Genomic DNA, 22,631 nt, shown 5'->3' on the forward strand with positions numbered 1-22,631 from the left:
CATAATACGCCCCAAATCCAAAAAGGGTGGGTAAGGTTTTTTTTTTTTTTTTGTAGAATGACTCATTTAAGAGAGCAAGTCAGCTGACTGAAAAGCACAATATGGATTGTCCTTCTTTTAGAACTTAGTACAAGAGCATTAATGTGGATTACTGTCGATGTCTAAACAGTAAACTACAATGTTTATAAGGCAATGTTGTGTACCTTGGTATTAGATTGCTTTTAAAAGTTTAAATCTATTTTGGTGAATAATGATACAACAATGAACAAATGACCTGACCAAAATGCTACAAATATGACTTCAAAACACCATTCATAAATAGAAATTATGTTTATGCCTTGATTGAAACATGTCCTTAAAATGGTTATATAAGTATTGGTAGTTTTTTTTTCTTTCTGCACTAGTTCCAGAAAGATGTCTGGAACACTGGTCTTTCCAATAAGAGAGCTGAGCACTATCCACAGGTGTTCCTGATGCTAGTACAGTAAATGTATATGTATTGCTTTTGCAAATGGTGTGCACCACAAATAACTCCTTTAAATCCAAAATACTAAACAACAGATGGCTTAGTGGTTAGCACTGTCGCCTTGCAGCTCGAGGGTATGGGTTTGTTTCCCACGTTGGGTCTGTGTGCATGGAGTTTGCATGTTTTCCCAGTGCTTGGTGGCTTTCCTCCAGGTTCCTCCAACAGTCTGAAGACATGCATGATTAATCTAATAATCATTTATCTAATTGGCGTTTCCAAATTGCCAAATTGCAATCATGCCAGTGGGAATTAATACAATAATCACTGTTGGGCTCACATGGTCACCATTGGCATCCACAGTCCCTGTTTATACTAAAGAAGTTTCTAGATGAATGGATGGATGGAAAAGGAAAAAGCTTAGCATTGATTTGTTAAGAGTCATTAAGCAGTTTGGATGTTGGACAAACACCATATTGCAATGCAGTAGTGCAGATTTTTAGCAAAGTTATATGAACCTAAATCAAGAGCAGTATCACTCCCTAATTTCCACTTTCATTTTGTTTAATTACCTCTTGCTTTTTCTATTATAAGCACTAGTTTTATGTTTTTGTGTTTAACTTAACAGAGAAATAACAATATAACTGCGAACAGTGTATAATGGCCAGGGAATACACATGTACATGTGTGTGTATAGCTCTTGCATTCATCCTGTTCCCAAGTGAAAAATAGTTTTTGAACTATTTTTCACTTAAGGGACCACAGATGCATAGTACTGCAAAAGTCTTGAGAAACACCTCATTTCTTCATATTAAATTAAAGTATCTGGATTAAATTAAAAAGGGAACAAATGTTTTACTGTGACATTTTTTTTTTTGGAACATCTTCAGTAACACCCTTATTTCTTCTCTCATTAGTTCCAACCAATCAGCATTCATCATCTCCACGACTGTATACTTATCACTGTTTCATGACTGAAGTTTGATGTTTTTTATGTTCGAATGATTAAAAATTCTGTCCAGTTCTAGTAGGGTAAATCTAAAGGGTATATAAGGTAAATATACTGTATATCCTACTATCTGGTAGGTGGGTCTTGTCCAAATATAATTTGAATATGTATACCTGTAGCATTATATTAAATTAAATAGCCAGTAAATTTCCTATTTGCTCTATGTACAGTAATATATAAAGGTATGTTAAGGTAGCTAAACACGGAAGTCTAATTATTTAATGGTGACGTTAACCATAAACCTGACTAGTACTTATTTATATCCTTATAAATGTAGCTGCCTGTTTACACTGAAATGAACAGTTAGAATTTTACAATTAGTTATAGTGATGTTACTAACCCTAGTGGCCTTAAATCCAGTAGAAGCCACAGTCTTAAGTGAGACAATTACAAGTTTATAATCTCCAAGCAAGATGCCATCGCGAACCACTACAATCTCTGACATATACGGTACACATACAGTACTACACATTTGGTATAGAGGTATTTTTGACCATTTAGATATACTAGTCTCATGGCAGCACTCCACATGGTCGCTGTGCCTCTATGTATGCACACTGTTCTCCAGCAAGCAAGAGATGCCTATGGTGATCTCTTCTTCCTAAGCAGGCATCTATCATGAGATAAGTCCACACTGAGACATGCCTGGATGTATTAAAGGATGACAATGTACCTATTTATATATACATTGACTATCAAAAAACAAGGTAACATTTCAGAAGGGCCAAAGAAAACAACCAAGGATACTTGAAATTACTGGAACTGTGTAAATAACATTTCAACACATGGCAACTTTGTGGAGGAAATGTGGTGGAAAAAAAAATCATGAATATAGATCACTTAAAAATGACAGTAATATAACTAGTAGTAATAGAACTACAGTGAAACCTCGGATTGCGAGTAACACGGTTTGCGAGTGTCCCCTAAGACGAGCAAAGATTTTTTAAAATAAATTTTGGCTTGAAAAACGAGCAGGTCTTGGTTTACGAGTACTGAGTATCATGTACCATGCATGCGCTTCTTGTTTTGGCACTGAGAGTCACATTATTACAACTGAGCCAACAGTTTTTCTCTCTCTTGTACTGCGGAATTGTGGGTAATCGTCTCCCCTGCTAGGTCTTAGTGCTCGTCTCTTACTGGTATAATCAACATTCGTGCATGCATGTACTGTTTACTATAACTCTGTGCCTATGTGTGTGTAAAACAAATTTTATTTTGTTTGCAAGCATGTGTGTACAGCGCGCATGTACTGTTTCTTAAAACACGTGTGTGAAAATCCATTAAAAATCCATTTTCTCCCTCAGCCTGTCGCACGTAATTTGACACCGTGCTGGTTCATACACACACACACACTCTCTCTTGCCTTTATTAGTGTGTGTTTGTGTGTGTGTGAAGCACCCCCTCTCTGCTTCACACACACACACACACACACTCTGCTCTCTACACAAACACTGCTCTGTCGCGATTCTTGTGCAGGTTCATTTGTTTGTTTTACCTTACAGCAGTGATTCCATTAGTATGGAACACACGATTGTTATTAGCGATGTTCCTTGCTAATTTTTCCGTTAATGTATGTGTGCGTGTTAGTGTGAAATTCAAATAAGAGAGGAGAAAGGTTTACTGTGTAAGATGAGAAAGGTGGAGATGGGAGTCTCCTGAAAGTAAGAGTCTCCTATTACTTTAGCTTTACACACACACACATTTGGGCCCCTTTTGCCCCTCAATGTGGCATGGCATGGAAGCTATCAGCCTGTGGCACTGCTGATAAGACCAGGATGCTTCAATAGCAGCCTTCAGCTCTTCTGCACTGTTCGGCCTCATGTCTATCATGTTTCTCTTGGCAATGATAGATTCTCTATGGGGTGCAAGTCAGGCAAGTTTGCTGGCAAATCAAGCACAGTAATCCCACGGTCATCGAACCAGGTTTTGATGCTTTTGGCAGTGTGGGCAGGTGCCAAGTCCTGCTGAAAAATGAAGTCAGCATCCCCATAAATTTCATCTGCAGAAGGAAGCATGTAGTGCTCCAAATCTTCTGGTAGACGGCTACGTTGCCCCTGGACTTAATGAAGCACAGTGGACCAATACCAGCAGATGGCATGGCTCTCCAAATCAACACAGACTGTGGAAACATCACACTGCATATTGCATCTTGCAGTGTGTGCCTCTCAATTCTTCCTCCAGAATCTGGGTCCTTTGTTTCCAAATGAGATGTAAAAGCTGCTCTCATCAGAAAAGAGGACTTTCGACCACTGAGCAACAGACCAGTTATTTTTTTCTTCAGCCCAGGTAAGGCGCTTCTAATGTTGTTTGTTGTTTAGAAGTGGCTTGACAAGAGGAATATGACATTGGAAGTCCATGTCCAGGATCTGTCTGTGTGTGGTGGCTCTTGATGCACTGACTCCAGCTTCAGTCCTTGTGAAAGTCCCCAATACTTTTAAATGTCCTTTTTCTTAGAATCCTCTCCAGGCTCTGGTCATCCCTACTGCTTGTGCACCTTTTTCTTCCACACTTTTTCTTTCCACATACCTTTCTATTAATGTTCTTTAATACAGCACTTTGGGAACATCCAACTTCTTTTGCAATTACCTTTTGAGGCTTTCCCTCCTTATGGAGGATGTCAATGATGGTTTTCTGCACAACTGTCAGGTCAGCAGCCTTTCCCATTATTGTTCTTCCTACTGAACCAAACTGAGAGACCATTTAAAGGTTCAGGAACCCTTTGCAGGTGTTATGGCTTAACTAGCTGATTAGAGTGGGACACTTTGAGCCTAGAATATTTAACCTTTTCACAATATTCTAATTTTCAGAGATGGTGGATTTGGGATTTTCATGAGCTGTAAGCCATAAACATCTAAATTATGACAAATCACAGCTTAAACTATCTTGCTTTGCATGTAATGAGTCTATCTCATATATTAGATTTACCTTTTAAGTTGCATTACTAAAATAAATGAACTTTTGCACGCTATTTTAATTTTACACTAGGTGATCAGAACACACAGGATTGGAACAGCTGTCCATGATAAAATTACTTGTTGGTGAGAATATTTAGAAAAGTCCTCAATTTGGTAGTGATCATAAAAATTGGAAAAAGGTCATGTAAAAAGGTCATGTGGTCTGATGAGTCCAGATTGAGTCTATTCCAGAGTGATGGGTGCATCAGGGTAGAAGGGAAGCAAATGAAGCGAAGCCACCCATCATGCATAGTGCCCACTGTACAAGCCTCTGGAGGCAGTGTTATAATCTGGGGTTGCTTCTAGGCTCAGCATCGTTATATGGCAGTTAAAAAAAAAAAAAAAAAAAGTAAGCTAATGTACTGAATGACCAGGTTATCACATCAATGGAGTTTTATAACCCTGATGGCAAATGGTGGTTCTGGGAGCATGAGGAATCATTTTCACACATGAACTGCCCACCACATAGTGTACTGTAATCAAAGCTAAAGGTGGCTAAATGAAATCTTAAAGTTTGTGATAACTGTTTCAGCCAGGTAGTGTGTATGCAACTTGTGGCCTATTTCAGTGTTAGAGCTTCTTTTTGAGTGCATGTTAATGTTACTTTACCAAAATTAAAGAAGCAAACCTGGGCACAGATTAGAATAAATTGATGTTTAATCCTTTTTAGAGAATATTTTCTGCTTTACTCTGATTTGGATTAAACTATGGCTTAATCCAAGTCAATCAATGATAGATCTGAGAAAGAAGCAGTACCTAAAAAAAAAAAAAGTCGTAAAGTAGTAGAAAATTAAAATAATTCTCTATGTGAACTTGTGAAAAAAAAACACTACAAGGTATCAATAAAGGAGTATGTGGTACACTTTTACAATTTATTAATCTTTTACAAATGAGCATAATAATAAAATGACACACAAGTATGGCTGCCAGAAGATCACTGCTTTGATAAGTAATACAAACAGTTTCGATATGTTAATTGATGCACAATAATAAAAAATGAGAAAAGCTTAAATAACATGCAACTGTACAAATAGGGAATCCAATACACTGTACTGAGTATTTATTGCATTTCATCTTCAATAATCTCTTTATCCTGGTTAAAACGGTGGACACAAGGTAGGAAGGAAAACAAGGCACACACTGAGTTTCATGAGTGTTAAGGGTATTGCATGCAAACACAGGCATCAATTAGCATACACAGAGTTCAGGGTCAAATTGACCTCATATAAATATATCAAATACTGAAAAGTTCTTAAGAAAAATGTAAATATGGCAGAATTCTTGTGGTCATTGTGGAATTTGGCAATTCTTACTAGGAGTGTGTAACAGGACTGTCCTTTTTTTTTTTTTTTTTTTTTTTTTTAATCACTGTAAAAAATGGCCATCACTTCCTAAAATAAATTCTATTATTTTGAGGCTAAAAGTGTCATTGTGCTCTGTTTGCCATAATGGACACAACAGATGGGAGTGGAAGGCCAGTCGACAAATAAACTGTGCATGAAATCTCCAGTCCCCAGTTGGGAGGCAAACTACAGTAGGGCTGCCATTTTTTTCCCTTAAAAACTCTCTTTAAAAATACATCACTAAAGTGTAACTACGTTATAATCATACATGTCCAAGCAAAAACGAGACCGGGTATTCAATATGCACTTACATCTGCTCCAGGGAGACGTAATTACAACCTTGACATACTTGAGATACTTTAGCTTAAAAAGTGACACCTACTCTGCACTGTACTGTGGCAAACACTGTTATATAGAGTTTATGTAAGGTAAGTGAATACACTAAAAGTGTAGCGATCACTGACAGACTGAGACAGAGAGAGAGATGTGCAGAGAGGTTGGCACAGTCAGTTCTGATCACAGCAGCACCACTATGGGCAGTTACGCCCATAAAAAACATCCTCAAATATTGGAGTCGTCATCAGTCACGCTGGGGTTCGGGGACGATGTTACAATCTCCTTAAAGAACTCGTCATCTTTCAGCATACTCTGAATCACACAGTATTCACACTCATTACACATTCTAAAATGTTTAATAAAAATGTTTTAATGAAACTGTTGTATTTTATTTTTTTTTTTACCGTCAAGTTGTTGATGCCCTCTGAGAAAGCTCCGATTTGTCGCACAGTTCCCTCAGAGTCCTCCATCTGTGAAAACACACACACACACAAAAAGAAATCAATAAAAACATCTAAATTAGATAAGAAATGAAATGTAATAAAACGTTTCTCACACTCAGGGACAAGTTACAATCTCATGAAAAGTACAAAAAGGAACAAAACATTACATCCAAAAACTTTCAATGGCCCGTTTCAATGGCACAGTCCCACTCATGGTGGCTGCCAAGGCTGGCACTACTGATCTCAATGCACCAACACTGCACAACAAAAGCACGGGCACATTTTGGCACAGCGGGCCGAGCTGCCTCAAACATAACCAGAGCAATATGAGCAATCAAACTGATGCCGTAGACCATAGAAGTCTAGGAGAAATCCTGGATTTGGGTCTGAAGCTTCTCCACAACATGCAAAAAACAAACAAATTCGGCCAACAGGTTCAAACAATTGTAAATAATAGAAGCAAAACATGCGAGCCAAAAGTACAAATGAGAAAAAAAAGAAAATGGAAATAGTCAAGGACAATGTTGCCTTGTGGTGTCCTTGGGTTCTAATAACTCCACCTGTTCTAGTCGGTCCAGGTCGTCCTCATAAATGTGCAGCTCCATGCCCCGGAAGTTCTTCTGGAAACTGTGACCTTTTGGCATTTCCACATCCATGGGACACACATACTCCTCGTTTTCCTCCTGCCTCTTCTTCTTCAAAGTCCCAAAGCTTCCGAATGCCAGCTTTCTTGGCTAAATGCAACACAAAATGAGAGTCAAGTCCGATTAAACATACCAAGAGAAAAATGAAAGACAATGCTTAAACCTTATTAAGTCTTGTAGTATGGATGTTGTACTTTGCTGTACCTTGACTTTTGCAGTTGCAGTGAGTAAAGTGTAGTCAGGATTCTCCATACACTCCTGCTTTGTCTGCTGGGCCTCTGAACCCACCAGCAGGTTAAAATGTGTAGCCAGGTGTCTTCGGAGCAAGGTCTTGTTGGGAGGAATGTTCAGAAGGAGTGCCATTGTCTCCACATTAAAGCGAGGCTCCAGAACCTAAACACACAGATGCACGTCCATTTAAGGCTCAAATCTCAAACACATGTGGGACAGTTGTCCTTGTCCGTATAGCTTACCATCAGTCCTCCATGGACACCACTGCCCCTTAGATTGGGCGCATATTCTGCCAGATCTACAGAACGCAGCCACTCCATCACACGGTGATTGGTCCATTGAGAGATCTCAGCCGGAGTGATGTTGTTCTATCACGACAGACAGACGATAAGAATGTCACTACTTATACTTATGAAGCAGTAATGGGATATAATTGTATGGGAAGTTTTGGCAGTACACATACCTCATCTGAAGGTCTACGGCGGAGACAGTTGGGCTCGTAATTGCTGAGACGGAGCACTTGGATTGCTCGCTTAATGCTGAGGTGATGCAGCACACTGCCCACTTTCAGGGACAGCAGATCATCCTGACCAGTACAACAGAGGTCAGTATTAAAAGGATTGAAATCGATTACTGAAAACAGTTAAGAATATCTGAAATCTATTAACCATCCAGCACTTTAAAACCAGTAAGTATAGTGCTGAACCATCAAGTTTGTAAAAAGAATTGCATGGTAAAAAACTTTAACTGGAAGTCATTAAAGAGTATATTAAAGAGTGAAAGTAAGGCCATTTCCATATAAACACAATGTGATGAGAACTCAAGAGTGATGTAGCCATAAGAAAATCATTTGTTAGTGAAAATAATCAAGAAAAAAAAAACGAATAAGTTTTGAGCAATGGAAAAATGGTCATGTGGTCTGTTTAATCCAGATTGACTCGATTCCAGAATGATGAAGGGTAAGAAGGCAATAAAGCCATGCAGACATCATGCATATTGTCCACTGTACAAGCCCCTGGAGACAGTGTTATGATCTGCTTCAGGTGGTTTGTTCAGATGGTTTGCTTCGGTTGGTCAGGTCCCGGCTCAACACCGTTATTTAGCAGTAAAATTAAATCAGTTGATGACCTGAATGTACTGAATGACCAGGTTATCACATCAATGGACGTTTTTCTTCCCTGAGGACATGGGCATATTACAGGATTCAAATTGTGAAAGAGTGGTTTTGGAAGCACGAGAAATCATTTTCTCACATGAACACCCCCCCCCCCCCCCCTCAACGCACTGTGTGAATGAATGAAACCTTAGAGTGTGCTACATTCCTTTTTTTTTTTGGCCAGGCAGTATAATTTGCTATTATTTATAAACTAGGTGTATTCTAATTAAAATAATAGACAAATGCATGAACACTGACTGAGGAAAGTTTATAATTAACATATACCTCCCTACATAATTTTTTAAGCATGCTGTTTTTTGTGCCCTTGACAAGAAGTCAGTAAGTCGTCAATCAACATTTGCGCTATAAATGCAGAATTCCATCTTTGCAAGAATTCAAGTCTGGCTAGCATTTTCATTTTCGCTCTGGAGGTTTAACTGCATGTAGTATGCAACAGAATTCTAAGATTATGAAAAGAACACCTTAACTCACATGCGTAGAGCAATAGAGAATGGACTTGAGAACAAGAAGCTTGAGCTGTAAGGCAATAAAGATCCCTGCATTTTTATTTTTCTGATTTTTAAAATCCCAAACATGAAATCTACTTGTGAGGTGCATTCAGGCTACTGGGTTTGTCAACTTTGTAATGTATATTTATGGTAACATCCGTGCAGGAAATGTGCACATTTACAAAGCACAACAGGTGTAAAAGCTGTGACAGACAGAAAACTCACCACGGTCATGTAGTGTAGCATTCGCCCGTCCACTCTTGCCTCATCAAACTGAGTTTTGTACTGAGGAAGTCCAATATCATCAAGCCATCCTAGGCAAAGTGACCGGAAATAAATATGAAAAAACGTAAAATTACCTAATAAAGCTTTAAAAAAAAAAATCAGTAAAACTGTATAAAAGAAATTAGAAAAGCCATTTCTTACTTGTCACCCACTGGTAGTCGAGCTTGCCCTTGTTGTCATCCTCCTCAGATCCCAGTGCTTGTAGAGCCAGTTGCAGTTTCTTCCTGTGGAGAGGATGCTTGATACCCAGCTCCTTCACACACACACACACACACACACACACACACACACACACACACACACACACACACACTTTAAATACTATCACATCTTAATGTGCTGTTTAAAATATAAAATACATCACAGCGTTTAATTTCAAAACCACAAAGGTTATGTGAAGATCACAGAATGTTAACAACTTTATACAGTAAAGCAAACCTTTTACCGTTAATGCTGATAGTTTTAAAAGTTAGGCATTCCATTAATTTGCAGAAATCTCCACAACAACATCATGCAATAGTGAGGACTTCATGAACTTTTTTAATAATAAAATTGTAAATATTAGGCATAAAATTGAGGTTTTGAAACCGAACAATGTAATTGATGCAGATGTTAATCTAGCCATGTCAGACCAGAACCTAGAATACTTTACTCCCCTTGAAGAGAATGAACTAATTTCACTCATCTCTTCTTCAAATTCATCAACCTGTATATTAGATCCTGTACCGACACATTTTCTTAAACAGATAGTACCAGCAATAATAGAACCCCTGTTGAGAATAATTAATTCTTCACTCAGCATTGGATATGTTCCAAAATCTTTTAAATTAGCAGTTATCAAACCAATAATTAAGAAACCTGACCTCGACCCCTGTCAGCTGTCCAGTTACAGACCAATATCAAACCTCCCCTTTATCTCTAAGATCCTGGAAAAGATAGTAGCGGAGCAGCTACGCTCATATATACATAGAAATGGCATACATGAACTGTATCAGTCAGGATTTAGGCCTCATCACAGTACAGAGACAGCGCTCGTTAAAGTAGTAAATGACATTCTATTGGCCTCTGATCAGGGTTGTGTAACTATGCTTGTATTACTTGACCTCACTTTTGACACTGTTGATCACGCTATTCTTCTTCACAGATTAGAAAATGTAGTGGGAATTAAGGGTACAGCCCTCTCCTGGCTCAGATCCTATCTGACCCATCGTTATCAGTATGTAGACTTAAATGGTGATTATTCTGCATGTTCTCTAGTGGAGTTTGGCGTTCCGCAGGGTTCAGTTTTAGGTCCACTGCTTTTTTCCCTTTACATGCTTCCTCTGGGCAACATAATCCGTAAGCATGGTATTAGTTTTCATTGTTATGCTGACGATACACAGTTATATGTCTCAGCAAAACCTGATGAGAAAAAACAGCTTACTAAAATTGAGCAATGTGTGCAGGACATAAGAAATTGGATGCTAATTAACTTCCTTCTGCTAAATCCGGATAAGACAGAAGTTCTAGTCATAGGACCGCATACAGCTAGGAGTAAAATTTTAGATCACACCGTAACTTTAGATGGCCTTTCTGTTCCATCAAATGCAACAGTGAAAGACCTTGGTGTGATTATTGATTCCAGCCTTTCATTTGAAGCACATGTAGATAATATTACCAGGATAGCATTCTTTCACCTCAGAAATATTGCCAGAATAAGAAATTTATTGTCGCCAAACGACGCAGAAAAACTAGTTCATGCTTTTATCACCTCTAGGTTGGACTATTGTAATGCCTTACTGTCTGGTTGTTCAGCTAGATGCATAAATAAGCTTCAGCTAGTCCAGAATGCAGCAGCGAGAGTCCTCACCAGAACCAGAAGATATGAGCACATCACCCCTATCTTATCTTCACTCCATTGGCTCCCTGTGAAATTTCGCATTGATTTTAAAATACTACTCTTGACATATAAAGCATTAAATGGTCTCGCGCCGCAGTACCTGAGCGAAATGCTAGTGTCTTACGATCCGCCACGCCTACTTCGATCAAAGGATGCAGGCTGCTTGTCAGTACCGCGTATTATGAAAAATACAGCTGGGGGCAGAGCTTTTTCTTATAAAGCCCCAAAGTTATGGAATAGTCTTCCAAATAGTGTTCGGGACTCAGACACAGTCTCAGTGTTTAAGTCCAGGCTAAAAACCTATTTATTTAGCCAAGCATTTTTATAAATAGATTTGCCATAGGTAAAGGAGCAGATCTGGGGGACTCATGGACGTAGAGTATTATGGTGAACTGGTATGTTTGGATGCTGTCTTCCTCACTCTCATTGATCACTCAGGTTTGCTGACGGTGAGGTGATTGTTTGCTTTACATGTCAGGAAGCCCTCATGTTTGTGTTTCCTTCTGGCTCTCCCTTTTAGTTATGCTGTCATAGTTAGTCCTGCCGGAGTCTCTGCTTGCACTCTACAGTTAATATACATTCACATTATACATTGTGTGACTGTGACCATACCTAACTGCCATCTCTCCTCTTCTTCTCTTTCCCCCCCTCTTTCTTTTTCCTCTCTCCTCCTGTCCCCCCCTTTCACTCTTTCTCTCTCTCTCTGTCGAGCTACACCCTCCGGACCTGTCTGACCCATCCTGGTGCCCCGCTTCTGGCTGAAGATCTCGTCACATGGATGCCCCGTGTGTCTCTCTGGGATGCGTCTGGTGTCTGGGAATGATTCTCTCCACCTAGAAAATGGTTCTGGCCTTGACTGGTGTTGGCAACTGTTTCTCTGGGGACTTGACAGTTCGATAGTTCATGACTGGAACTTCTTACAAGTCTACCTGGGTCTTCAATAACTACCTGGACTCCATATTAACATCAATTAACATCAGCTATTATAGCTGAACTGCCTCCCACCCTACACACTGTAATAATGCAGATCATTTACTCTTTCTGTTTCACCCAAATGAGGATGGGTTCCCTGTTGAGTCTGGTTCCTCTCAAGGTTTCTTCCTATTACAATCTCAGGGAGTTTTTCCTTGCCACTGTCGCCCTCGGCTTGCTCACCAGGGACAAACTGACCATTTTGATTCATACAAATTCACATTTCATACAAACTTAAATAATTCTTTTGACTATGTAAAGCTGCTTTGCGGCAATGAAAATTGCTAAAAGCGCTATACAAATAAAATTGAATTGAAAATTAAGGATTGAACACTGGTTGTATTCAAGCAATATCACACTAGTTGGAGTACTGTTATGCTGGATATCAGCATGGCTGTGATGCAGTTGTAGGCACGAGGGCGCAGCCCAAGAATGTATGGAGAACGTTTTGTCTGCAAGAAGAATCCTGACTACATTTTACTCAGTGCATCCGCAAAAGTTGTGCACAGCTGTGCTGATATCCAGCACAACAGCACAATCCTGTGTGTAATATTGCTTTTATATACCAGGTTCACAAAAAAACATTTATTATAAACATATGATTTGTTTTTTTTTCTTTATCCAGTTATTTTACACAGTTACACATATCCTTCCGCACCTGGTGGAACTAACTATCTGCAACTGGCACTTAACAGGGGTAAAAGTAGTTTTAAATTCTTACTGGTAATAAGCATTAGGAGAATAAACAATAGAGGGGGTGGAGAGTCTCATAAACATCACAAGTTTCTCTTTATATTTCCAGACAAAAAGACTGCTTTAAAATATGAGCTAACTGCCATGGTTCTGGGGTTGAATCTCAAATAGCATTAAATAGAAAACTAATACGTGGGTTTTGGCAGGCAGCTGCTCTCTCCTCTTTTTAGTACCGCTTTGATCGGATTAACTTTTCCTGTATTATTCTGACTTGCAAACTTTCCTCTGCCTCTATCCCTTGCCTATCTCTTTGTTCTCTGTCATATGTCTATAAAACAATCCCCTTCTTTGAGCTAGCACTTCCTGGTTCGTCTCCGGACAGACATCTATACAACATCCACTCTTTGATCTCTTGGAACTCATCAAGACATGTTAAAATGGTTTATGTTCTTTGATCTAACAAATGTTTAGGCGTTTGGCCAAAGATATAAGAATTTGGCTTTTGCTGTGTGTTTCTGTGTGCTTTATGCATGTGGTGTGCATTTTGTTTTTTTGGCTAAGTGTATCCGACTGCACTTTTTCAATAATTCTTTCATCATTTTTTTTTTATTTACAGACCAACAGTTAGTGTAAGTAATGACTGTTACAACACCTTGAATGTGGAGTGACACCTATAGTTAAATGTCCCAGTGCTGTTATGCTCTATATCACCACGCGTGGAATGTCTCTCATCCAATCAGATTACTCTGTTGGAACTTTTGCATAATTTTATCTTTTGCATCAGCAAGACGTTTCTTTAAAACACATTTTTGAATGAAGCATTCATCTTAATTGTCTTTGATGTTAGTTAGTATGTTAGTACATATCGAACTAAAGCTCATTTTAAAAGCTAAAAAAATTTAAGCCAAGTAAGAGCTATTAAGTAATTGCACAATTCATAATATGATTATTTTGTTATTGAAATCATCATTAGTTGGTGCTCTATAGTAATACCTACCTTTTCTAAGTTCTGTGGAGAAGCCTGCAAGAGAGTCTGTCCTGAGGAAATCCACTGTTTGGCATGATTTACGTACAGACCCAGTCCTTGTTCCTGCATCCAGTCACACACCTGCTCCCGGGACCAGCGTGCAAACGGAGCATCCACCTCACTGACACACAGAACCGCACACAATTTCATCCAAGTCAGGCAAGTCTAAGCAAAGTCTGAAATTTGAATACTGAAGCCCGTTGTGTGGTGTGTTGGTCTGCGAAAACACTTTAACAGTGTGATATTTCTATTATATTGTACAGACAGTTATGCAGACTCTCCTGACCTGAAATGTCTTTCCAGAACTGCCAACCTCTAACAGATGTAAAAGTAAAAATGCGATAAACAGGAAAAAAATTAAAAAGGATAAACAACACACATAGAGCTGTCTTACACAATTATTAGTCTAACATCAGTTGTAGAAACTGTGACACATAGCTGACATTTTCCTCAGTTTTTTGTTAGATTTAACACTTTGGTGTCGAGCAACTGAACCAACATTTTTATTCTTTTCCCTCTTTAATAAAAAATAAATGCCCCCCCCCCCCCCCCCCCCTTTAGGGGATTTTTCATCTCACTAAGCTCTGAAAATTAAATGCATAAAAGCTGCTCTTTTGTATGCAACTCAATCACAAGTACAATTATAGCATTTTTAAAACACACAAGAGAAAAAGGTAAGACAATATCAGTTTCCATCTGGAGTGCAGCACGGGAGTATTATGCACATTTTCACAGCCAGTTTCTGATTACAAACTGAACTGGTTAAGTCTTTATTTCTAACATATACAGGGTGGGGCCAAAAGTTTTCATACATAGGAAAAAAAACATTTAAAAATAAAATAATTTAAAATAGTTTTTTTATGTTTCATATACCTTGAAAAAAATGTGTTTGACAAATGAACAACAAATTAAAATGATACTGATGATCACCAACACCACCATTGCACACGTATCTCCAGATGTGCTGATGCCTGTTCATCAACAGTGGGTGAAACGTATTACAACGCGTTTTTAAAACAATGGTAACCATGTAAAGCATATTATATGAAAAAGTTGTTTCTTACAATTTTTTATTTAATTTTTTCCTATGTATGGAAACCTATGGCCCACCCTTTACATTACTGCACAGTGATTCTTTTTTCTTCACATGTCCCAGTGCCTTGCTCAAAAACCCAATAATGGCAACCTGGTGGAGCTGGGGCTTGAACCACTGACCTTTTGATCGGTACCTTAGCGCATTAACCTTCTGAGCTTTCACCATCCCATAAAGTCAAATGAGTTTAGCTATGGCTGTATCCAACTGCTGTGAGGAAATCATGCAAGCTAGCAAGGTTTTGGAAAACATTAGGTTGTTTTTTTATTACCACTGTGTTTATTAAACTGGTGTTCTACCCAAATGAGCTTTGATAGTAAGGAAGCAATGTTCAGGTGTCAAAGTATATTACTGACAGAAAACTCAACTTTTTCATCCATGCCAAAACTTGGGCAACTACACATTAATCTAAAACCCTCAGCAAGTTTGTGGTTGTCATGTGAAAGCTTTGGATCACCACCAGGGGGTGCGCTTTTCACATAGGTTACTGTAACAATGTTTACTCCATCTACAAGTGCAGCCCACTCGTGCATATGAACCCTGACTGACCTGCTAGTATTGTGTAGATCACGTGACCATCCCAGCCTTGGACCAGCTGTGGCTCTGACTCCTCCCCGCTTGAACTCGTTCTCTGATATGTTGTCATCCAAGGTGAATGTGGTTGACTGACTTCTTGTAAGCCTGATAGTGATAAGTAGTGTACAGTGGTTTGGTTACAGTTAGGGAATTATTCTGCTAAATATAGCAGAAGTATATAAATGTGTGTATAAATATATATATATAAATATATATATATATATATATATATATATATATATATATATATAAAAACATGTCTACTCACTTTCCTATGAAGGCTTTGATTCCCTTAGACTTCTTCTTGCCCTCTAAACAGCTGGAGAGAGTATTTGTGCTGTCACTGGTGCTAGATTTCTGTGGCATCCCTGCAAGATCCAGGTGATCCATACCGTCACGCTCTGTCTCAGCTGTTCAAACACACACATAACCAAGTCACGTTGTGCTGCAAACTAACAAACATATTTCCAAACTTGATGCTAATTCAGAGTGAAAACGCAAATGCATTCACAAAGCCAAGTGAAAAATCAACAATAGGGAAATACTAGAAACACTGCTACAGGGCAGTGAATGGAAATAACATCTGGCCAGAAATAAAGAACAATAAAAGCTGACGGATATGATTTGAAAAGGATGAACACATAAGGAAAGTTTTTTTTTTTAAAAAGCACATATTTATTAGGTGATAGTTCGACTTCAAAGCCAGTTCTGCTGCATAAACCAGCCCTGGTCGGGTTCACATGCATGGGATCACAGTTGCGCAAATGTGGTGAGACTGGATAAGTCCAGGAATGCCGCTGGGTCCTTCTGGTGGATTAGCATGAGTGGAATGATTAAATACACCAAAAACGTCAGAAAATTGAGCAGAGAACTTAATTTACCAGTATTCCTCTGCTGTGTTTGCTCAGAATTGTGGAAGAAAAAGCATGCATGACGAGATGGATTGTAAGATACAAAGTTTGGGTGATTTCAATAATGTGCTATATTAAGATGTGTATGATACTTTAACTGCATGCATCTTTGTGTTGCATTTTGACAAATCATAAAGACATGCAAATACCAGCATGAAAAAACTGTACATCAAAATTAACAGTTAACAGTTAACAGTTAACTGCTGTCACTGATGTCTGAGATGGTTACAATTCTTCCCTTATTACAAACACTAGGAGTTGCAATGTCTCTCAGTGGTGTCAGAGCGACACACCATCACTAGTTTCTCGCAGGTATGTAAATATATGCAACTATAACAAACAATCAACAAATTAAAAAACAACAACAGAAACATTACAATACAAACACATTTATTGTGTTTCAGTTTTCCTTGAGGTTGGAATTTGCTGTGTGCCTCGAGCAGAGCATCATGCCCAGTGCCGGGGCTTTACTGTATCTAGCGCTAGAGCGACTATAGCTTTCACACAACACATCAGCAAAATAAAGGGAGAAACGGGCAAAGGTAGGCAATTAAGTATAGTTAAGTTAAGCCTTTATTTGTCAAATATACATCATAGCACAGTGAAATTCCTTCTTCGCATATCCCAGCGTAACTGGGGTCAGAACGCAGGGTCAGCCATGATACGGCGCCCCTGGAGCAGTTAGGGTTAACGGCCTTGCACCAGGGCCCAACAGTGGAAACCTTTGTGGAGCTGGGGATCAAACCGCCAATCTTCCGATCAGTAACTCAGTGCCTTAGGACCTTTGAAAGTGTTGCTGATGAGGAATTTCTCAGGTACACAATACAGTGGAACCTCGGATTACGAGTAACGCGGAGTGTTTCGCAAGACTTGAAAAACGAGCATTGTCTTAGTTTACGAGCACCGAGTATCATGTTTCACGCATGCGCTTCTTGTTTTAACAACGAGCATTACGTCATCACAAGTGAGACAACGGTTTTTCTCTCTCTTGCAGCGGAATTGTAGGTAATCGTCTCTCCTGCTGGGTGAATACACACACACACACACACACACACGCACACACAGCGGTTGTTGTTTTACTTACAGCAGTGATCCTGTTACTATGCGCTCACGTGAGTGTGACTAGGAATGTTCCTTGCTAATTTTTAAACGGTTTTAAAAACGGTCTATCCGTTAATGTGTGTGTGTGTGCGCGCGCACATTTTACACACATACACCCTGCATGCACAAATGAAATCCCTTATCTGTCGGGATTTATTTTTACATTTTTTTAAGGTAAAGTACAGGTTAATTTGTTTTATTTTTACTTTATATTTTGTATTCATTATATTTATGTGGTTTTTTTTTGGGCTGTAGAACAAATAATTTAAGTTTCCATTATTTCCTATGGGAAAATTAAATTTGGTTTACGAGTGTTTTGGAATACGAGCTTCCGGAACGAATTAAGCTCGTAATCCGAGGTTACACTGTATTCCTCAAAAACTCGGCAGGCTTACCAAGATTTGGAGCACTGGCTGTCCTCTTGCCTCCTCTGAGCTTAAAGAAACCTCGACCAAATGACGATCTCGCCTTCTTTGTGCCAAAAGCGTCATATTCGACAGCACGGGTGCCGCTTGTGGACTTGGGGGGTAAGGTTGTGATCTTGTTGAACTCATCAAAAGCACGACTCTACAGTGACAAGACACATTATTTCAGAAGGGTCTTACAAAATAACAGTTATTAAAGGTGAGAAAATGGTGATGAGCAAAACCCACTTCTGCTGGACTCTTTCCAACTGCCAAAGGCCTCTGGAAATTAACAAAAAAAAAAAGGATTTAATAAATATTGATATTTAACTATTACGCTTTACTGAGACACATACAGTTTAATGAATATATAGTCCTAACTGTAAAGCTAAAATTAAAATCTTTAGAAAAATGAACCAAACACCACCTTTTCACTTGTGCTGCTGTCAAGTTTGCTCAGGCTGCTAGATTTAGGGACGTCCACATTTCTGCAAGAAAAAGTCCATTTGAATCAGTGTCTCACAGCCAAAAGTTTTTTTTTTTTAAGTATGATCGCAAAATGTCCAAATTACCACAGACTGAAAAATTAAAGAAAGGATGTACGTACAGTGTAACTCTCGACAACATGGCCTTACCGAGTTTACTTATAACCACACCAGAGTTACAACTGTTACAGCTATAAAAACAGACAAGCTACCATTTCTTTTTTTTCATCTAATGCACGTGATCCTGGGAACATACTGTACATTGAAACAGGAAACATCAAAGAGGTCAATTACATGAAAACTTGCCTACTGTTGACTGGTCTTTGAAATCAACAAGTTATCGCCAAATTTCTCACTTATCGTCTTTACCGCTTAACCGTGTATACGTCACAGGGGCCTGGAGCCTATCCCGTATCCGCACAAGGCGGGGTACACCCTGGACAGTTAGCCAGTTAGCCTACTCTGCACGTCTTTGGACTGTGGAAGGAAACCTTAGTACCCAGAGGAAACCCACCAAGCACAGGGCTCACATGCAACCTCCATGTACAAAGAGGTGGGAATCGAACCCAGACCCTGGAGGTGTAAGTGCTCCCTATCACCAAACGGCAAGGGCATTACATATTTAAGCAATTCGTCAGAAAATAGTCATTTGTATTTATTTTTCCATTCCTGACAAGATGAGCTACTTAACACGAACCAAAAACGAAAACAAAACAGATTCATCTCTTTTACATTATGGTCAAGCAAAAACACCTTTTGCTTATCAGCAGACCATAATTTCTTATATTAAAACAAAAACTCCGGACAGGTTGCAAACCAGGGGATGATTTCTGATAAACCACTGAAACCTCCTCTTTTTGCAATTCGAACATACTCACTCCAGACTGGTACTAATCACCGGCTCCTGTGACTGACTTGGCTCCTGATGCACTGCATCACTACACAGGATAAACACACATGTATTGGAATGCAAGCATGGAGGGAAAGGGGTGATGGACAAGCAAGGTGGAGATGTAAACATAGTCAGTGTTGAAAAAGTATACAATGGAATGAAAAGTAAATAAGAAAAAGAAAAAAAAGCATGGAGATGCTGGGTAGGATTAATCTTGGGGGGTTATAATATGTATTGACAAGCAAGAGCAGCTAATATTAAAAGGTATTAGACTAACATATTTATAGAGGGGATGCAAACAGAGTTAAAGGCAATACAAAATGAATTAGATTGGAGCCTAAATGCAATGAAAGGGTTAAGGAAGTATCTAGTGATAAGTTTATCAGGTTGTCAGATTATTCCTCTATTGCTTTGATGCAGTCACGCCAGCCTGCACATCTGTCAGGCGCTGAAATATGTATATTGCCAGTAAGGAGGCGCTCACCTGTGTGACTGGACTGGCTCCAGATCTACATCAGTGTCTAGTTTGGGTTGTGATGTGGATGAAAGTGAAGACACCTGCAGCATGCTGACAAAGGTCTTCGACTAAGCACAGAAACAATAAACAGAAAGGAGAAACGTAGATTAGAAGGACGTCACGTGTTATAAATAGCTTATTCCCAACACCCTTTCAAAGGACCATGAGGACAAACATGGCAAGTAATGTAACATAAATGCATTCATCCTAAAATTCAGAAATTTGGAGTTTGATTTTACAGGCGGGAGCTTAGAGGACAGATTGGCCAGAGGGGACGGGGAGCGTTGCAAGGTTCAAACTGTGCAACAGGACCGGGATTCCACAAAAGGCAAGAAGTAAAAGTTGCACACATGGGCCATGTGTATTTAAATGTAAACAGGATGACGAGAAATAAAGTACTGAGCTCAGAAACTGCTATCAATTAGATCCTCAAATTTCTTTGAGTTTGAGTTGATTTAGATAAACTTGGCCGAAAGGGCTGCTTACTTCTGGTTTGTTATCCATTAAAATGAAAGCCGTCAATGCTGCAACTGAAATCGGTTCTGCATTCTGTGCAAACTCTAATACGTATCATCTGTAGACTCAGAGCAGGGCTTGGAATGTCATGTGCTCGTGTCGGCTGAAGTCTTGCAAAGTTCAAAAATAAACTCATTTCAAGGGTCTTAGAAATTAAATCAGCATGCTAAAACAGAAACAATAGAAAATCCGATGCCAAAGAAGAGAAACCAAAACTAACAAACGCTCCAGAATCCTACAACTGCACGCAAGACTGTCTGGCATTGAGCTACTGTCGGATTTAGATGCCGTACCTCATCTTGACTCTTTACGTCCTCAGTACATGACAGGACGGACTTGTCAGGATCCATGGAAACCGACATTGCCGTCGACATGGAGAGAGAGCTGTCGCTGTGGCTCTCGTCGCTTTCTTCTTCCAATTTATCTGGAAGAAATAAACGTGTATGAAACAACTGGTTTCATAATCGTGTTTATCGTTTGGCGCACATGTGAAGTTTGCTCACCTTTCCTTCCCTGCACAGACATGACCATGTCTTGCACCTTTTTGTAACGTGTGAGTGACTGTCGAAGCTCCTCGATCTTGCGATCCTATGGCAGAGGCATGAAAAATGATCAGGGTGTAAAAATCATCCATACACACAAAAAAACACACACAAATAAAGAAAAAGTCAGGAATATCGGAGACAGTACCTTTTCTTCATTGGCTGCCAGAAGTGACTCAACTGCCTTCTTCATTCTTTGCACTTCCAAATCTGCAACACACAGGCCAGGATGTAAAACGAGAGATAAAGAATGACAGCGACACGATTGCAAAGCGGACAACGGCACGTCAGTTCCAGTGTTACAAAGGCTGCTAAGGTCCGGCAGTGACGGAGTCGCATATACAGTAGATGAGCTCCATACAGTGTACTGTGTGAGTGGGGTGCAGAGACCTCCAGCATCAGAAACGTCCTAGGAAGAATGATGTAGGGAAAGGAGGAAAAGAAAGGATGGAAAGGGCTGACAAACGCGTTGACAGGAGCTGGAGTGTAGAAGAGGTGTTACTGTTAATGGACACAGGCGAGAACAAACAGAGAGCTTGTTGTGTAAACAAGGACACATACGACATGCTGAACGGCTGCTAAATACTGGCCTGGTGCTTGCAAAGCGGGTTGAGATCCTTTTAGTGTTCATTTAAAATAAAGAAGACTGCAATTGATTTTTCTAATCTAATCTAATCCAAGCTAACGTGTCTGTAATCAGCACAAACAAGTAATTAGACAAGTTTCCTTGGGCTGAGAAAAGAAGGTGAACCCATTTCTTTGAAGTTCATTATCAATTATAATGAAGGTTTAAAGGGGAAAACTACAACTGTCACACTCTAAAGATAAAAGACATCAGAGGAAAAAGAAGTGAGAAGATCTAACAAACTTTGCATTGACTTATTCACGTTTAGCAACCGCGTTATCCCTGTCTGGGTTGCGATGAGCTCGGAGACTATTCCAGGAACTTTGGCTGCAGGCAGGAACACACTCTAGATCCCATGTGTCTCAATCCAGAGGACGGAGAAACCGGCACTACAGAACAGTAGTACCATCTTGGAGTGGATGGATGTACAAAGATTTACTGTACAAATAACCCTGACTTAAGAATTTATGAATACACTGAACATAAATACGTGATCGCAATTGTTGTAAACTTCCCCGACACCTGCCCTTAGATTTCCATTATGTCCAAGTTTTGCATAAACAGGTTTTTCGGTTCTTTTCTCAATACAGGGAAACGTGTTCAAATACAAGGTGAAAGATTACAGATGTGGTGGATTGTGACTAGGCTGGACAAAAACACTGGTGTATTCTGCTTAGTATTTCCCTCCTTTACCGACAACCCTATAATAATTGTGTTCCAATTTGTCATTTGATAGAAATGCGAGCACAATGAGTACATACATGCAGACTGTGAAGGAAGAACGGAAGTGAGCAAGACAACAGGCGTGAATGATTACAGAGAAGGTAAAAACCTCTCTTACGTTTCTCTTTCAGCCTCTGCTTAAAAGTATCCTCTGCATGGGAGACAGAGTCATGAAATACAATATCTGTCGTTACACTTCTGGTTAATTGGATATGCAGTAAGTATTTAAAGGAAGAAAATAAATAAATTCTATTACAGAGCGGTTTCTTTAATCAATCCACAGGACCGGGTCCTGACATGTC

The 22,631-nt window shown here is 39.4% G+C and overlaps 1 protein-coding gene across 5 annotated transcripts in view; it reads right to left on the bottom strand.

The window, feature by feature from the left end:
- Positions 1–5,277: 5,277 nt before the first annotated feature.
- The window catches only part of ppfibp1b (PPFIA binding protein 1b), a 41,798-nt gene continuing 24,444 nt past the window's right edge, over positions 5,278–22,631 (bottom strand). For 2 of the 5 annotated variants that reach the window (XM_053500394.1, XM_053500391.1), the window contains 20 exons: positions 22,448–22,480; positions 21,130–21,191; positions 20,943–21,027; positions 20,733–20,863; positions 19,891–19,991; positions 19,393–19,452; positions 18,457–18,517; positions 18,279–18,311; positions 18,021–18,192; positions 15,882–16,023; positions 15,587–15,718; positions 13,915–14,065; positions 9,515–9,626; positions 9,314–9,402; positions 7,887–8,009; positions 7,666–7,791; positions 7,397–7,585; positions 7,109–7,282; positions 6,510–6,575; positions 5,278–6,417 (listed from right to left, as the gene is read on the bottom strand). In XM_053500394.1, the coding sequence (XP_053356369.1) occupies positions 6,331–6,417; positions 6,510–6,575; positions 7,109–7,282; positions 7,397–7,585; positions 7,666–7,791; positions 7,887–8,009; positions 9,314–9,402; positions 9,515–9,626; positions 13,915–14,065; positions 15,587–15,718; positions 15,882–16,023; positions 18,021–18,192; positions 18,279–18,311; positions 18,457–18,517; positions 19,393–19,452; positions 19,891–19,991; positions 20,733–20,863; positions 20,943–21,027; positions 21,130–21,191; positions 22,448–22,480 (2,129 nt within the window). In that variant the 3' untranslated portion in view covers positions 5,278–6,330. The remainder of the gene's footprint in view (positions 6,418–6,509; positions 6,576–7,108; positions 7,283–7,396; positions 7,586–7,665; positions 7,792–7,886; positions 8,010–9,313; positions 9,403–9,514; positions 9,627–13,914; positions 14,066–15,586; positions 15,719–15,881; positions 16,024–18,020; positions 18,193–18,278; positions 18,312–18,456; positions 18,518–19,392; positions 19,453–19,890; positions 19,992–20,732; positions 20,864–20,942; positions 21,028–21,129; positions 21,192–22,447; positions 22,481–22,631) is intronic. The other 3 variants (XM_053500395.1, XM_053500392.1, XM_053500393.1) reach the window with 2 other exon arrangements.

This window comes from Clarias gariepinus, chromosome 7 (genome assembly GCF_024256425.1).
Source record: "Clarias gariepinus isolate MV-2021 ecotype Netherlands chromosome 7, CGAR_prim_01v2, whole genome shotgun sequence".
Taxonomy (NCBI): Eukaryota; Metazoa; Chordata; class Actinopteri; order Siluriformes; family Clariidae; genus Clarias; species Clarias gariepinus.